The sequence below is a fragment of the Myotis myotis genome, unplaced genomic scaffold, assembly GCF_014108235.1.
Source record: "Myotis myotis isolate mMyoMyo1 unplaced genomic scaffold, mMyoMyo1.p scaffold_m19_p_5, whole genome shotgun sequence".
NCBI classification, from domain to species: domain Eukaryota; kingdom Metazoa; phylum Chordata; class Mammalia; order Chiroptera; family Vespertilionidae; genus Myotis; species Myotis myotis.
Window position 1 is genome coordinate 40,412,187 of NW_023416357.1, and position 19,243 is coordinate 40,431,429.

The 19,243-nt window shown below is 38.8% G+C and overlaps 1 protein-coding gene across 5 annotated transcripts in view; it reads right to left on the reverse strand.

The window, feature by feature from the left end:
- The window catches only part of CERT1 (ceramide transporter 1), a 102,737-nt gene that overhangs the window by 48,307 nt on the left and 35,187 nt on the right, over window positions 1–19,243 (reverse strand). For all 5 annotated transcript variants that reach the window (XM_036309472.1, XM_036309474.1, XM_036309476.1 and 2 more), the window contains exons 4-6: window positions 13,137–13,244; window positions 11,756–11,894; window positions 6,029–6,112 (exon numbers count right to left, since the gene is read on the reverse strand). In XM_036309472.1, coding sequence (XP_036165365.1) covers window positions 6,029–6,112; window positions 11,756–11,894; window positions 13,137–13,244 — 331 coding nt within the window. The remainder of the gene's footprint in view (window positions 1–6,028; window positions 6,113–11,755; window positions 11,895–13,136; window positions 13,245–19,243) is intronic.

The window sequence follows — 19,243 nt, forward strand, 5'->3', positions numbered from 1 at the left end:
TCTTGTTCTTGATCTTAGAAGGAAAGCATTCAGTCTTTCACCATGAAGTGTAATGTTAATTGTGGGTTTTTCATAGATAACTTTTTATCAGGGTATTCATTCCTATTTGTTTTTATCATGAAAGATAAAGATTCTGTCCAATGATTTTCAACATCTACTGAGATGATCTCTGGTCTTGGCCTTTATTCTATTGATAGGATTATTACATTAATTGATTTTTAAGAATGTAAATTAACCTTGCATTCTGTGGTAAATCCCATCTGGTCACAGTGTTTTTACATGTTGCTGCATTTAGCAGTATTTTATTGATGATTTGTAGCTATACTCATACAAGATATTGATCTGCAGTTTTCTTGTAGTATCTTTTTCTGGCTTTGGAATCAAGGTAAAACTGGCCTCCAATTTTATTTTTGGAAAGAATTTGTGAAGAACTGGTATTAAGTCTTCTTTAAATGTTTGGTTACTAATGGATCTATTTATTTATTATTGGTCTATTTGCATTTTCTATGTCTTCTTAAGTCAGTTTTAATAATTTTTGTCTTTTTAGGACGTTAGACCATTTTGTTTAAGTTATTGTATTTGCTGGCATATATTTGTTCATAGCATTCACCTATAATCCTTTGTGTTTCTGTAAAGTCAGTAGTAATGTCCTCCCTTTCATTTCTTTTTTAAGTATTTTATTGATTTTTTACAGAGAGGAAGGGAGAGAGATAGTTAGAAACATCGATGAGAGAGAAACATCGATCAGCTGCCTCCTGCACACCTCCCACTGGGGATGCGCCCGCAACCCAGGTACATGCCCTTGACCGGAATCGAACCCGGGACCCCTCAGTCCGCAGGCCGACGCTCTATCCACTGAGCCAAACCGGTTTCGGCTCATTTCTGATTTTAGTAATTTGATTCTTCTCCCTTTTATCTTTATCAATTTAGCTAAAGGTTTATCAGTTTTGTTCTTTTCAAAGAACCAACTTATAATTTCACTGAAATTCTGTATTGTCTTTTTTATTTTCTTTCTTATTTCATAATAAAGGTTTTCCAGCTACAGAGTTCCCTCTAAGTAGTGCTTCAGCTGCAGCCTTTAATTTTGGTGTGGTGTATTTTTGCTTTCATTCACCTCACAGTACTTTCTAATTTCCTTTGTGACTTCTTCTTTTACCCACTGGTTATTTATGAGTGTGGTAATTTCTACATATTTGTGAATTTCCCAAATTTGTTATTGATTTCTCATTTCAGTCCAATGTGTTTGGAGGACATTGTAGGATTTCAATCCTTTATATTAATTAAACCTTGTTTTATGGCCAAGCATAAGGTCTAGCCTAAGGTTCATGTGCTATTGGGAAGAATACATATTCTATTGTTGGGTGAAGTGTTCTGTAGATGTCTACTAGGTCTGTCTGTTTATACTACTCAAGTAATTTATTTCCTTGTTATCTTCCTATTTGTTCTGTCCATTATTGAAAGTTGGGTACTGAAGTCTCAAACTATTAATACTGAATTGTCTTTTTTTCTCTTTTCAATTTGGATAGTTTTTGCTTCATATATTTTGGGGCTCTACTGTTACATGCAATTATGTGTATAACTGTTGTATCTTTTTGATGGATTGACCCTTATATCCTCATAAAAATCTTCTCTTTGTTTCTAGAAACATAAATTAAGATGATATAGAATATAACAAGAAAATTTACATTAGAAGTAAACAAGAAATTTGTTCATTGAAAATTTAGGGAACAGTGCTTCCACCATGACCCAGAACTCTTGAGGTCTTTAACTAAGGAAGGTGTTCGCTTATCCAAAAACTTCTCCTCTGGTCTAATCTAAAGGTAAATTACTTTGCCTTTTTTTTCAGGTTAGAATCGTTGGAAGTTTTACTCTTGCTCTATTCTACCACTTACCCCTCCCCCCCGTAAAATCCTATTTTTGTAATGTTTACTAGCTAGTTCTAAATTTTTAAGACTTTAGCATACTCAATACCACAATATGTGATTTAGACCTTAATGATGAGACTCATTATAATTATTTGAAGATTCCATTACCTTGTAACCAATGTTTCCAGAATCCTAGCACCAAGACCCTGTCAGTATTTAAGAGATGATTTATATAGTCTAATTCCAAACTATGATCAATAGTATCATGCCGGGAGCCGGTCCATCCTTGCTGTTTCAAGGGACCTGGCACATATGGCATACTGTTAATATGTTTGCTCACCTTCTTGGCACTATGTGTTTTAACCAAGGTCACCTCTCTGAGAAAGGTTGTTTCCCCAGGTAGGGATTTTCCCCTGAAGTTAGGGAGGGAATAAAACCCCTTAACTAAGTGCCAGGCGGGTAATTAATCACTTTAACTACGAACAATCATGCTTCAGCTACATAATCTTTACTCCCTGGAATGGAGATAAGAAACGCCCTAACCTTTGGAATAGAGATTGATAGGATTGGAATCAACTGGTATAAATACAGATGTAACAAGACAACAGGACACAGAACCTACACACAGAACCTAGACACAGAACCTAGACATAGAACCTACACAGAACCTAGAGATAGAAGAACTTCGCTGGAGAGAACATGGCAAAAGATCCTGGACAGAAACTGGAGACAGAACCTAGAGACAGAACCTAGTGAGAGAACATGGCAAAAGATCCTGGATAGAAACTAGACACAGAACCTAGACACAGAACCTCGACACAGAACCTACACAGAACCTAGAGACAGAAGAACTTCGCTGGAGAGAACATGGCAAAAGATCCTGGACAGAAACTGGACACAGAACCTAGACACAGAACCTACACAGAACCTAGAGACAGAAGAACTTCGCTGGCGAGAACATGGCAAAAGATCCTGGACAGAAACTGGCCACAGAACCTAGAGACAGAACCTAGCGAGAGAACCTGGCTGAAGAACCTAGAGACAGAACCTGGCTACAGAACCTGGATAGAACATGGCAAGAGAGCCTGACTAGAACCTGGTGACTGAACCTGGCTGGAGAACCTGGACAGAACCTGGCTGGAGAACCTAGCGAGGGAACCTGGCTGGAGAACCTAGCAAGAGAACATGGACACAGAACCTGGCTGGAGATCCTAACCAGAACTTCGCTGGAGATCCTGACCAGAACTTGGCTAGAGATCCTGGCTAGGCTGCTGATCAACTGAACGCTGTCTCCGTGTCATTCCTTCTTCGCTGACTCTGTCCACACCTTTGGGGACCCCTGGACCTGCTGGGGTGGGACCCCAGCAGTATCAGATTTAAAGATTACATGTTCTACTTATTTTATCAGATTATACACAGTACTTCTAACTTACTTCTAGAGGTTAACCATAGGAAGATACTTTCTACCTATGATGATTAACAAAAGTTAATTTCCATTAACCCTAAGGAAGGAATTTTTTTAAACAGTGACTTCCACAAGTGTAATGAAAATGTGACTCATTATTTTAAAAAGTATGCAGACAGCTTGGGTAGGATATTTCTCTAAATGACAGCAACACCCCTATCTTCCATTGCTTGGTTTCAAGCCTCTCTTCAAAAAAGAGATGTTGGGGGCTTTCCTCAATGTCTGGAGGTCTAGCTATCTGTTTACATTAAAGAGTTATGACCTGTAAACCCTGTATGCAATAGCAGTTTATTTTAACTAGTGGAATTCATCAAAGGGTGACCTGGTAGTGAGACAGCTTTTTCATAATGGGCCCTTGAAAATCTCTATTTATAGGTCTTTCTCTATGTCCACTCAATGTCTCCAGAGTTTTTAACTTTGTATCAGAAAATATATGTCTGATTGACAGGCATTCTACAAACAGGGTTAGAGAAGGGAGCTAGGGATTGCATCTTTCAGTATGTAAACTTACATTTAGTCCCTGGCTACCAGAATTCTTGGAGATAAGCAGAATAGCGATACTCTTAGATTTCAATAATCAATAGGTACATTTCCACTTAATCACTTTATTGATAGACCGATACACCTATCTTTTGCTGTGCCAGGTATTCCTGAATCTGTAACTCTTCAGTTCAATTTCTACAGGAAATAAACTTCCATTCTCCTTTGCAAAATGTAGGCGTGGTAGTTGAGTATACTATGTGGAATGGAAGACTAGATCTGTGAGTTTTACAACTTCTTTCAATAATTTTTCCAATATGCAAACAAAATATTTTTCTATTTAGGCAGATTCATTGTGAAATTAAAATGCAACTGGGGAAAAACCTTCCCAAATTAAACATTTAATTCCATAAAAATACATAAATCTACATGATTCAATAAGGTTCAACAATGTAGTCCAAAGTTATAAGAAAACTTTGTAATAAGCTAGTATTTTGCAAAACTGGGAGGGAGCTAGGTTATAAGAAAAAAGTAGAGAGCCATGATGAAACTAAGAAATAAAAAGGAAAAGTGGGGTGGGAGAGAAGCATTACATTTTAGTGCCAATATTCAGATGGAATATTCTCATATGATATTTGAAATAGAAAAGTATTCCCATGCATGTAAAAGTTGTTGTTTTTTTTTCTTAATCCTCACTCGAGGATATTTTTTCCATTGATTTTTAGAGAGAGTGGAGGGAGGGAGGGAGAGAAACAGAAAAAGAAAAAAGAAACATCGATGTAAGAGAGACACATCGATTGGTTGCTTTCTGCAGGTGCTCTATCAGGACCAGGGACCGAGCCTGCAACTGAGGTATGTGTCCCTGACCGTAATCAAACCCAAGACTCTTCATTCCACGGGCCAATGCTCCAATCACTGAGCAAAACCAGCCAGGGCCACCCATACAACAGTTTTTAAAAATTATTTGAAAACATGACACAGCTACAGATTACTTCATAGTTTTCATAACTTCAGCAAAAATAAGCACAACTGCCAAACCGGTTTGGCTCAGTGGATAGAGCGTCGGCCTGCGAACTGAGGCGTCCCGGGTTCGATTCCGGTCAAGGGCATGTACCTTGGATGCAGGCACATACCCAGTAGGGGGCGTGCAGGAGGCAGCTGATCGATGTTTCTCTCTCATCAATATTTCTAACTCTCTATCCCCCTCCCTTCCTCTCTGTAAAAAATCAATAAAAATATATTAAAAAAAAAAAAATAAGCACAATTAGAGTTAACTTATTTTTTTCCACAAAGGCTTATTTGTAACTTTAAAAAATTTTAGGCATCCACTCTAGCTTTTTATTAGGACATGTCAAAACAGAACACTGACTATTAATCACAGTTTTCTGGTGTTTAAGATTCTATGTATGAGTGATGCCATGTGGTATTTGTTTTTAGCTTAGTTCTCTTAGCACAAAGCCCTTTAGGTTGGTAACTGTCACAAAACAGAGGTTTCTAATGAACAATTCAGAATTCCATCTAATGAGTTAGCTATTCTAAATAAAAAAAGGACCAATAAACTGGTATATGAAATAAACCACTTTGTTCCTGGTCTATAAACAATTGTGCCGTGAAATCAGAGCTATTACAATAATTTTCTTTTAATAACACTGATTATATACTTTTCAACACCAGTTTATCAAGTGGAGAGAAAAAAAGGGAGTTCCCCCTCAACCCCAAGAAACATTTTCAGTTCTAGAAAATGATTCTACCAAATAACACTGCAATAAGTGGGCCATTGTCTGGAATTTAGAATGAGTCTTTGTTAGATAATTAGGAGCCATTATTACTTAAAGTAAGAATGTGTCTTTTTTCACAAGAAACTTTCATTTCCTTTTAAAAAAATTATTCACTGAGGGCTCTGGTTAGAGTCTGATTCCCTGTCAAAGACTTGTACCAGGGTTGCAAGTTCTATCCCTGGCCACAGTTGGGGGTTCCAATTGATGTGTCTCTCTCACACAGATGTTTTTCACTCTCTCTCTCCTCCCACCTCCATCCTTCCCTTCCACTCTCTCTAAAAACCAATAAAAATACCCTTAGGTGAGGATTAATAAAATAAAACAAAACAAAACAATAGCCAAAAAGTCATTTAGATAATTATTCTTGTTATATAATTAGTGATTATGTAACTTTAGAAAGTGTACTTTATCCAGCTGAGGGAGGAAAATGTACTACTTACATTTTTCCTTATTGCCATTGGTATTATGCAAGAAGTCTCCATCAGAACGCGTTGTAGGAAAGTCATCTTCATCATCTTCTACCACTAAATAAAATATATTTAAGGATATTAGGATGAAAGAAAATAGAAATTAACCAAGTTATTCTTAGGTTCAATTGAGTCAATACATTCTGGATTCTTTTGAGTGCAAGATCTAATTCATTTTTGTATTTTCAGTGCTTATCAAAGTATGCCCAACAAATATGCTGTAGAATTTAATACATTATTATAAAAACTGTATGCATTCTCATTTGTGTGAGGGATGGTATTAAGATATGAGTTATTTTGCCCTTTAGTCTTCCTACCTCTTCCTACCTACCTTGGGGCAATCTCGTAATTCCATCAGAAGCCTATAATGGCTGAGCAGGACTGTAAAAGGATAACTTCCATGCAGAAAATACCTTAGCTTGCTTCTGGGAGTTCCTAAATTTACCATTTCTAAACATGCAGGAAAAATATAATGATTTACAGGTGTGATTATCGATTTTCATTCATCCCAGTGTGTGCCTAGAAATCCTTTTAACTTATCCAATTCTATAAAGATCAAAATCCTGTGTTCCCCTCTGTTTATCTCTTTGTTCTATTCACTTTTTTTTTTTACTGCCTAACATACTTTAACCTTCTGCACTATATATTGCACTTTTTTTTCTTCTTTTTAATGTATTTTATTGATTTCAGAGAGGAAGGGAGAGGGAGAGGGAGAGAAAGAGGGAGGGAGGGAGGGAGGGGGACAGGGAGAGGGAGAGAGGGAGAGAGGGAGAGAGGGAGAGAGGGAGAGAGGGAGAGAGGGAGAGAGGGAGAGAGGGAGAGAGGAGAGAGAGAGAGAGAGAGAGAGAGAGAGAGAGAAACCAATGATGAAAGAGAATCACTGATAGGCTGCCTCCTGCATGCCCCCTACTGGGGATCGAGCCCGAAACCCAGACATGTGCCTGACCAGGAATGATACTAGTACTGTGACCTCCTGGTTCATAGGTCAACCCTCAACCACTAAGCCACACTAGCCAGGCTATATATTCCACTCTTAATGTAAATTTCTAAACCTCAGCCCCCAATCTTATTCTCTGCTTTCTATCAAGTGCTCCTAGTAAGGCTTCTTTATTGTATTATCTTTTCAGAAACACTCTTTTTGTAGAAATAATCTTCACTCTAAACTGTTGTACTTCTTGATTTTATCTCTTTACAAGGAGTAGCTCATCCATTTTAGTTGTCTTCCCAATAGATGCAAAGCCCATTCCTATTCCTTATTCCCTCCCTTGACTAAATGGTAGAAATCACCATGGAGAATACCTTTATTCTGTATTGCCATTTCTAACTAGTGGGCTATTTCATTTTTTTATAATTATTGGGCTAGTTCATCACTTCAAAATTCTGCTACTCATCTTTAACAGCTTTTTTAAACCATAAGCTGCTATTATCTACTAACAATATTCAGCCAACTGACACCAATATCTGACACTGTTTTTTCCTAGTCCATCATTCCTATAGACTTCAATATCCATAATGAAGCCTCTGCAGATACCTAAATCTCAAGATTAATCAAATCCCAAATTCTGTGGATCGTTATTGTCTCATCAATCATTTGTAAATATGGTCAATTCTAGAAATTTATTAACAGCACATTGCTGTTTTGAAATCAGTATTCATCATCAGACAAGATTCTGATCCTGATCTTGACTCACTACTACTCTGATTAACTGCTCTTAACCATCTGTACGCAATAAGCGTCTATAGACGCAAGTGGCAGACCTTTTTAAATTAAATTCAAAATATCGTGGCAGTTAACTGGTTAAACACCGAAAGGCTTGCACTTCACTCTTATCATCATCAGTATCTTCTTTGGATTACTGAAGATTCACTTTCATGTCCCTAACTACCCAATAGCTTGTACCACCAAACAGGGATTTTCAACCTTGTTTTTTGAGCCCAATACTCAATATATAAAACTGATGAAAACAAGAGCCTCTCTGGCTAAAGACTGGCCTTTCCCCTTTCTTTTTAACCAAGTAATCCTTTGTCCATTCTTGAGGCACCTTTAAGGGATATCAGACATGGATTGAAACCACTGTTCTAATATAAATCCCCTATCTCAATCAGATCAGTTTCCCTTACCAACACAAACTGATTATGCTAAATTCCATCTCTGGATATTACACATTCCTGCTTTCTGTATCCCTGCAATAACCCAAATTAATTACATTAATAATACCAGCTATTATTTGTTTTTGTTTTTTTGCTGTTAAGCACAGTGCTAATATATACAGTTCTTATTTTAATTGTCACAATTGTATGTGCTGGATATAACATCTATTTTACAGTCAAGGAAACAGATATGAAGAAATGTTTCCTCAATGAATAGAGTATTTCCTTTAATGTGGTACATATGTCTTATTTTACAATCAAGCAGTATGCTTAGGTTAAAGATAATGTCTTCAACTTCTGTAATCCCAGAGTATCTAAGACCTAAAGGGTTAATTAAATCTTACTGAAGAATGTGTGGGAGTGGTGGAGGTCAAGGTTAAGACGGCCTTACTAGCAATTCTGATAAAACATTTTATATGAAAAAAACTGATGATCACCTAAAATAAAGAGAATTTGCTATTACCATTTCAATGACACATTTACTGAAGAACAGTAATTCTTAAAATTCACAGACTTGATAATTTAATGAAAGTGCACCTATAGAGATTCCCTAAGACATAGGTCAGCATCTCTGATCTACAATCAAAATAGAAAACTAAGGTCCATGTCCTTATTTTGCCTTTATCCAACATGTATTCTTAAAACTGTCAATATTTCTAAAAAGAGCAATTATAGAAAAAAACAATTGTTATAGGCAGACTTGTGTACCCCTAAAATCCATATGTCAAAGTCCTAACTCCCCCATAGCTCAAAACGTGAATGTATTTGGAGACAGTGACTTTATGGACATAATCAGTAGGCCCTGATCCAATATGACTGATGTCCTTATTAGAGGAAGAAATTTGGACACAGAAGAAAGATGACATAAAGACCCAGGGAGAAGACGAACATCTATAAGCCAAGGAGAGAGGACTCAAACAGTTCCTTCCCTCATGGCCCTCAGAGGGAACTAACCTTGCCAACACCTGATCTCAGACTTCCAGCCTCCAGAACTGTAAAAAAATTAATTTCTGTTGTTTAAGCCACCCAGGCTGTGGTACTAATGCAGCAGTCTACCACTGTTATCAGTTATTCAAAATGAATAATGTTTAAAATCATTTTTCAACTTTTCTACACAACCTGGTTATAACTGCAGCCCAACTTCTACTCCTCTCGCTATCACTTTTGTCTTTCAAATGGTATATACTTTTGATGTGGATCATCTATAATAATAAAAGCGTAATATGCTAATTAGAATGGACAGCTTAACGACCTTCCAGACGTCCTTCCGGATAACCTCCCGGACGAAGCAGGGGCTGCGGGGGCTGAGGCAAGCCACCACAGCTGTGAGGGCTGAGCCCCTTGCACGAATTTCGTGCATTGGGCCTCTAGTTTAAAAATAAACAAGGAACCCTAGCTGGTTTGGCTCAGTAGATAGAGCGCTGGCCTGTAGATTGAAGAGTCCCAGATTTGATTCCCAGTCAAGGGCACATACCTCAGTTGCAGGCTCAATCCCCGGCACTGTATGGAAGGCAACCATTTGATGGGCCCCTGGCTGATACCATAATCAGCAGATGTCCAAGTCTGTCTCACATCAATGTTTCTCTGTCTCCCCCTATCCCTTCCACTCTCTTAAAAAAAAAAAAAGGTAAAATAAAAAATAAACAAGGAATCCAATTCAGATATATACTGATTTAGTTTAAAGGGATATTTTCAAGCAAATCAAAGTTGATGGGTAATGTTTAATTTGGTAAAAAGGCTACATACAGTCAGCTTTCTGTATCTGTGTATTCAACTAACCATGGACTGAAAATAATTGAAGAAAGTTACATCGTTGCTGACATGTACTTTGTTGCTAGGCCTACAATGATTTTGTCTGTACTGAACGTGAACATACTTTTTTACCCCTTGTCATTATTCCCTAAACAATACATTATAACAACTATTTATATAGCATTTACATTGGATTAGGTATTATAAGTCATCTAGAGATGATTTAAAGTATATAGGAGGATATGTGTAGGTTATATGCAAATATTACTCCATTTTATATGAGGAACTTGGACATCTGCTGATTATCTATCAGCTAGGGTTTGGGGGTCCTAGAACCAATCCCCTGTTCATACTGAGGGACTATTACATATATATATGTATATGTGTGTGTGTATATATGTATTTTAATGAAGGAGAAATAGCTCAACTACCTTTATTTTTAGAGAAATAAACATCCAATGTTAAAGAACCAAAAACTTAAAGTGTATCAAATATAAAAAACGTCAAAGCTACTTATTTTGTCTAAATTTTAAGAGATATGGCCTTCTGCTTCTGGCCAAGACAGAATAAAGGAACTGAATTTACCTCTAGCATGAAATTAAAACCTGGACAAAATATATGAAACAATGGTTTTCAAGAACACTGTACATTTGGCAAAAAAAGATTTGATAAAACATTTTATATGAAAAAAACTGATGATCACCTATAAGTGGCAAGATCTGAACTCTATGAGTATCCCACTTACTGCCTTGGGAGAGATTCCAAGCTGTAGAGTAAGGAGGAACCCAGGAGAAGCTCAGTAGACTCTCTGAGGTGAAGAAATGGAGCTGAGTCCAGAGAGACAAAGGCAACTAGAGTTCACATGAGAGAATACTAGAAAGGAGACAGCTGTATAGAGAGAGAACCCAGAAGATTGAAAGAAGGGTCCCCTTGAGTATTCAGCAGAGTGCTGATAGCACATACAAATGAGGGAACTATAGAGGTCAGGGAAAGAACCAACTAAGAGGATTCCAGGAAAAAGTTTCCTTAGAGTACTTGATGTACATTACTTAAGATATATGGTGATAAATGAAATGAAACCATGTCATGCAACTTAGTTATACTGTGAATAAAAGTAGTGCTATTTAGCAATAATTTGCCTTCACAGCAAATAAGAGAAAAACTGAAGAACAGATGTTGACAACATCAGTAATATATCTTCAGCAGTAACAAAGGAAAAGTTCAAAACTCACATTATAAGTTAATTGAAGATTATATTTATTAACAAAACTCACTATATTCTTAAATGTATACATAGCTCAATTATTGATTTCCTCTTCCATAAAACAGAGGCCAGAGAAGGGAGAGTGATAAAGAGAGGAAGATGAAAAGAGAAAGACAGAGAGGAAGGAGGAAAAAAAAAAAAGAGGAGAACGAGATCAATTGATTCCAGACTGGAGGATTTAATATAAACATATGCCTATCTCTAAGATTCATCATAGGGTAAATATATTAGACATAATTATATAAAATGCCCCATATTACTAAGATGACAGATGCTATTTTTTAATAAAATAAAGAACTTAAAAATCATTTAAAAATCTTCATTGGAATCTAGTAGGTATGAGTGATCAGAATAATTAAGATGTGTTATTAAAGTATACAAGTTATATAGACACTGAAATCTGTTACATTGGGGGTTTGCAGCAAAAGTGACTATTAATTACCTTTATCAGTTAAAGACATTACCCTTTAAGATCAAGAGGCTTTACATCCATTCATTCTCCAAGTAAAAATAGTGGTAATAGCCTAATTAACCTTTATCCCTTTGAAGTTCATCCTTGGAGACAGCATCAGCACAGGCATCAAAGTACTTCTGTAGAGTATCAACTTGTCTACATAGGATATCTCTAAAGGTTTCCATTTCAGCCAATTTCTCACGTAAACTGTGGCCTTTCTGCAAAACACAAAAAAGGGGGTGGGGGATGTAATCTAAATGAACAAAACTGTAATTTATTTAGTCCTATTGTATTTCATCACTTTTTAAGGTCTATATCTTACTAATGAGGGCCATTGGGTAGGGAGAGCCGTCAACTTGAAACTGATTAACAGTGACCAGATAGTGATAAGCCTGAAGGAAATAAGGGACAAATAAGCCTGACAATTTGCTCATGTAAAATTTAGTATTTTCAAATGATTGACATTGTGAGAAAAAAACTGTCAAAGTTTTCTATATACACAATGGAATACTATGCTGCTGTAAAAAAGAAGGAATTCTTACCATTTGCAACAGCATGGATAGAACTGGAGAGCATTATGCTAAGTGAAATAAGCCAGTCAATGGAAGAAAAATACCACACGATCTCACTCGTTTATGGATAATAAAGACCATTATAAACTGAAGAACAAAAATAGGTACAGAGGCAGAGCAGCATTGAACAGACTGTCAAACTACAGCGAGAAGGCTGGGGAGAGTTGGGGGCGGGAAGGGGGGGGGGTAAGAGATCAACCGAAAGACTTGTATGCATGCATATAAGCATAACCAATGGACATAAGACACTGGGGGGTAGGGGAGGCCGGGGGAATATCAAGGGGGGGCGGGGAAGAGACATATGTAACACTCTTTTTAATACTTTAAGCAATAAAAATAAAAAAATAAAATAATTGTCAAAGGCTTTAAAATGGGAAAAAATATTACTGGATATCCTTTCAAAGGAATGGTGTGTGCTATCTATGGAACCTTAGCATTTATGGAATGTTGTCTAATCATATAGAAGTCTTTGATTTCATTACATTTGGCCTATTTTATAACTCTTTAAGTAGTAGAAAAATAAGAGTAATGGAAATGATTTTTGGCCAGATATGCAAATGAACCTTGTTTGTGGAGATACACTAGTTTCTAATCTGTGGATACCGAACAGTTTTGCATATATTAGCAAAATCATTTTGGCATTCTTCAGATTCTCCTTTGAACCAATTTATTTTTACGTCTTATCTATTAATGAAAAAATCTTTGATGTGTTCATTTTCTATTTGTATGAGTCATAAATGTTAACCCTTAAAAAATTATTCTGAACTTAAAATAAATTACATTGTAGAGAAGTTCTTTTGAAAAAACTATTAAATAAGTTCTGTTCACAACATTCAGTAATAAATTCAATTTATGAGGCCTTAACTTAAAGCATTCAAAACCACAAACCTTGAATGAAGAGGTGGATGTTGCAGAATAGCCACTTGCTCCAGACACCAGTGACACCATTGAACCATGTCGACGCAAGCTGGATTCAGATCCATAACCAGATTCAGTCTAAAAAAGAAAGTAAACTACATGAAAAAAAAAATTAAAGAAAAACTACTTAATCATCACAAGAAAAAATTGTAACTGTGTGAGATGATAGATGTTTAACTTATTGTAATCCCTTCACTATATATGTGTGCTTGTTGTACACCCTGCTGACATATATAAATGCTACAATCATTATGTTGTACACCTTAAATTGCTACTAGAATATGTTAATTGTACCTCAATAAAACTGGAAAAATACTTAAGAATAAACAAGAGTTCTCCTATAAAGTAATAAGGCTGTTATAAAAACTGGATAGGACAAAGGCAAAAAGTAAAAATAATAGGAAATGGGCTAAGATGTCTTGAACCACTTTTAATCCTTTTTGTAGCACAAAGAAATAAACAGTAAGTTTTAAAAAAAGTAAAAATGAGGAAAACTTGCAGTACTATTTCTTTATAGTACTATTTCCAGTACTATCATTTATCACTGTCTCAATGAAACCTCTCCTATTACATTAGGCAGTTTGTCTCTGTATTCTCAACCATTCTTCACATAACACAATTATAGCATTTACTGTATACTTGGTTATATTTAGATTTTATAATTACTATGGAACTTGGTTCTTCTGGAAAAAGACTGTATCTTTTTCATTTTTGTAGCCACCTCAATAGTTCATGTTACACAAAAAATTCTCAACTTTACCAGTCTGTTATGAAAAATAATTGAACTCCAGGATATTGGGGTATACTTAGACTTGGCACTGTAATAATCGTATATAATAAAAGCTGAATATGCAAATTGTCCCCTTGGGTGGGAGTTTGACTGACCGGGAATTCGACCGCTCGCTGTGATGTGCACTGACCACCAGGGGAGGGCGCGAAACACTGGCAGCAGGCGGCACTAGAGGTGCTGCCAGCCCTGAGGGGTCTGATGAGAGCGGGACTGCAGTGGGATGGTGGAGCAGGTGAGTGGGCAGCGCCAGGCCAAGGCGGGTGTGAGCGGGGGCCCGACTGCCCTGCAGACGGCAACCAATAGCAGCAGCAGGGGGCAGGGCCGCCACCCGCCTCCCAGGCGTTGAGGGAGCTGGGCAGAGGGCCTGGCCCTGATAGATCGCCCCATAGACGGTGACCAGCGGTGGGGCTGGGAGCAGGCCAACCCAGGTGAGAGTGGAGGCCCCGATCGGCAGGGGTTGGGATGAGCAGGCGGCGCCAGGCCAAGGCTGGGTGCCAGGTGTGGCTGTGAGACTGGGGCTGTGAGGCTGGGGGAGCAAGCTAGGGCCTGATCTCCACAGACCACCCCAAGGGACCCCACCCGTGCACGAATTTTGTACACCGGGCCTCTAGTACTTTTATATAATTCTGATGTAGTTGTACTCTTCAGAGCATCAACTTTATATTCACCCTCCCTATGACAAATGCAGTACCAATAAAATAGACAAAGGAATTGTACATTAAAAAAAAACCTTCCAAGTACAGTTAACCCTCAAATTTTTGGACAATTTAATGGACTTTGGATGTAATAGTCACATTCTGGTCTGTATGTCATACATGAAAATTAACACCCTGTTAATTTTAAAATTCTTTTAACCAAGATTTGCTTATAATTAACAGGTTATTCTTTTGTTATTAATACACTGTCATTTTAAAAATATATATATATTTTTATTGATTTCAGAGAGAAAGGGAGAGGGAGAGAGAGTACAGAAACATCAATGATGAGAAAGAAACACTGGTTGGCTGCCTCCTGCATGCCCCACAAGGAGGATGGAGCCAGCAACCTGGGCATGTGCCCTGTTGATCAGGAATCAAACCGTGACCTCTTGGTTCATAGGTCAACTCTCAATCACTGAGCAACACCACCAGGCCTCACTGTCATTTTTAAAAACATAAATTTTATTAATTTCAGAGAGGAAGGGAGAGGGAAATAGAAACATCAATGATGAGAGAGAATCATTGATCGGCTGCCTACTACACACCCCCCGCACCCCCCGCCCTGGGAATGGAACCAGCAACCTGGGCATGTGCCTGACCAGGAATCAAACAGTGACCTACTGGTTCATAAGTTGACGCTCAACCACTGAGCCACTCCTGCCAAGCTCACTGTCATTTTTAACAAATTTTAGAGAATAGACCATATGTTGGAAAAAACACTGTAGTAATTCTGCTGACATATATAAATATTACATATCTACAACTATAGTATATATATTTGAATCCAAGAGTCACTACTTGCAAACAATGTTCGGTCAATGATTAGCAGGTAATCACAGTGCATCACACACAGTAATTGGTTCTGCTGTTGCATGGTGTAACTTTCTGCAGCAGTTTTAACTTGTGTGCTGGCCAAGTTCCTACGTGCGCTAAGCCACGGCCCAGCCATGTGGCATTTACTTACTCGAGTTGACTGATGATTGCACAAATGTACTAGATCTATTCAGTATAAATTTAAAATTATAGTATTACATATAGAAAACTTCTCTGTGAAATTAAACTTTTCATACATTTTAATTATACAAACATGTCTACATAAGTAAAAATAGGTAAACTAATTTGTCAATTTTTTATTGTACACACTTGGAAAACCTACTTTATTATATAACTAGAGGCACGGTGCACAAAAATTTGTGCACTCGGGGTGGAGGTCCCTCAGCACGGCCTGTGCCCTCTCGCAGTCTGGGACCCCTTGGGAGATAACGACCTGTTGGCTTAGGCCTGCTTCCGGGTGGCAGAGGACAGGGTAGGGCCGATTGGGGGGTTGGGGCACCACCCCCTGTCACACTCAAGGCAGGGTTGATGGGGAGGTTGCGGTGCCACCCCCTGTCACACACAGAGCAGGGCCAATCAGGGGGTTGGGGTGCTGTCCCGTCACGCACAGAGCAGGGCCAATCAGGGGGTTGGGGAGCTCCCCCGTCACGCAAAGAGCAGGGCCCATCAGGGGGTTGGGGAGCTCCCCCTTGTCACGCACAGAGCAGGGCCCATCAGGGGGTTGGGGAGCTCCCCCGTCACTCACAGAGTAGGGCTGATAGGGGAGTTGGCGCACCGCCCCCTGTCACACACAGAGCAGGGAGGATCAGGGGGTTGGGGCGCCGCCCTCTATCACCCACAGAGCAGGGCCGATCAGGGGGTTGGGGTGCCGCCACTCTCACACTCAGGGCAGGGCCGATGGGGAGGTTATGGCTCTACCCCATCACACAGAGAGCAGGGCCCGTGGGGTGGGGGGTTTGGGGCACCGCACCCTGTCACACACAGAGCCACAGGGCGATCAGGGGGTTTGGGCGCTGCCCCCTGTCACGCTGATCCCGGTGCCGGGAGGCCTCTCAGCTCCGCTGATCCCAGTGCTGGGAGGCATACTACCCTTTTACTAAATAGAATAGAGGCCTGGTGCATGGGTGGGGGCTGGCTGGTTTGCCCTGAAGGGTGTCCTGGATCAGGGTGGGGGTCCCCACTGGGGTGCCTGGCCATTCTGGGTGAGGGGCTGAGGGCTGTTTTCAGGCTGGCGGATGACTGAAGCTCCCAACTGCTCCTTTTTTTCTTTTTTCTTTTTTATTCTGGGCCAGCTTTAGCTCTGAGGCTTGGCTCCAGTTCTGAGGCCTCAGCTGCTGAAAACAGGTATCTGGTTTGTTTAGGTTCTATAATCGAAACTCTGTATCAACTCCAGCTCTGAGATCCCAGCCGGCTGAAAGCTGGTTTCTGGTTTTTTTTTTAGCTTCTATATTTGTTACAATGTTTGAAACTGCAGGCTCAGAGGCTGGCAAGGCAGGCGGGGAACGTTGGAGTCCTCCGTCACTGAAGCAAGCAAGCCTCATGTTAGTTTCAAGCTGCCTGGCTGCCGGCCGCCATCTTGGCTGGTAGTTAATTTGCATATCGCCCTGATTAGCCAATGGGAAGGGTAGCGGTCATACGCCAATTACCGTGTTTCTCTTTTATTAGATAGGATGGACTTTCGGCTTTACTGGACAGCCCCTTGCCCGAATTATTATATCGTGATTTTACCGTACTTGAAACATGTTCAAGTATTTTAGATTTCTGATTACTTCCTACTGCTATTTTTTAAAGTACTGTGCATGACATTAACCCTAGTCTCTAAATCAGGGGTCCTCAAACTACGGCCCACGGCCACATGCAAATACAAATACTATATTTGTTACCGTTTTGTTTTTTTACTTCAAAATAAGATATGTGCAGTGTGTTCATAGTTTTTTTTTAAACTATAGTCCGGCCCTCCAATGGTCTGAGGGACAGTGAACTGGACCCCCGTTTAAAAAGTTTGAGGACCCCTGCTCTAAATTTAAGAGGTAAAATAACATCTAATTATTCTTGGCATACACATAATAAAACTCAATCATCCCATTAAAATAGTAGTTGTTTAGATTACTTGATTTTCAAGATTAAGAGTATGAATCATTAAAATTAAGTACAATATATTGTAGAAAGTATTTCCATTGACATTTTACATCCTCTGTGCTCTCGTTCCTAAAAATCCATTACATTTCCTATATAGCTGTTGGTTTAGCCCTGACATTATTCTAACTCAGTGATGGCGAACCTATGACACACGTGTCAGAGGTGACATGCGAACTCATTTTTTTGGTTGATTTTTCTTTGTTAAATGGCATTTAAATATATAATACGCCGAGCTCAAAAGGTTCACCATCACTGTTCTAACTGGACAATGTTTTTCTAGGTACAGAATATCAAGCTTTTATACTGATTTAACTAATAAATAAAATTATATTATTTTTATGTAAATAATATTAACACTAGTTTAATACACTTTTCCAGTTCAGTATTACTTCATTAGTTAAAGTTTATATTCTAGGAAGGAGGAGGAGGAGAAGGGAGTTAGAGGGAGAAAGGAGCTAAAAAAAATTCGTAACCAAAATAGCAAAACAACTCATTAAAAAAATATATCTTCAGGCAAAGACATTAGAAATTTATCCATGTGACAAACGCAGCCTCTTAAAATTCAAACTTTCAGCATATACAAGTCAGCAAACACCAAACAAAATGATAATTGTTATGCCCAGATTTCAAGATCCCCCAAGACAGACCACTAGGGAGCCGAGTCCGATGCAAAAGCATACAGTCTTTTATTCAAGCCCGGGACTTGGTCGTCCCCCCCCCCCCCCCCCCCCCCCGGTCCGCCTCCATTACTGGATGCAAAGAGAGCCCGGAGTCCCAAGGGAACAAAGAATTTATAGGGCTTGGGGTTGGGGGGTGGGGGCACACTCTGACCACTGATTTGGCCGATTCCGGTTGGTTGAGTGAGGGCCGGGAGCTAGGGACGCAAGGGCAGGGTGCAGCTAGGGTGTGGTTACACAAAGACAGGGGGGTGGCTAGCATACTCTTGGTCTTGGGCTAGTTTCTCCCGCTTTCCCATTGGCTGAGATAAGGGCAGGCTGAGTAACTGATACATTCTGCGGCTTTTTCTTGGAAGAGGGAATAAGGACACAGCTATCAGTCCTGTTCTGTCCTTGCAATAATGTCATACTTTTAATGATGCTTGTTTATAAAACACTATATTTATAAAAGTTACTGCAATATCTTAACTCAGAATTTTCTAAAAAGTTACATATTAAGACTAGATGGATTCAAACCTCTTCTCCAAACCTTACATCACTATACACCACTCCACATCTCAAAGCAAAGCAATGTCTTAGTGATGAGGCCAAATAAATATTTTGGTACCAGGAAAACTATTAATGAAAGGATAAACCACTTTACTGTATGTGCATTATACCTCAAGAAAATTGTTTGTTTTTTTAAAGGTAAATCTATTCTATGACAAAAAAAAGCTGGCCAGGGTGCAGTAGGGGCACTGCTACAAAGAGGTACAAAAAATTGGGGTGTGTGTGTAGGTTACAACTGTCAAAACTCAATTGTCCAATTAAAATAGATACATTTTTAAGAATGTTGAATAGTATCTCAACAAAGTAGATTAAAAAAAATGGTAAGCTTGTTTCAATATAACAGAATCCACAAAAAGATCATCTATATAATAAAGAGCCAGGGTCATAATG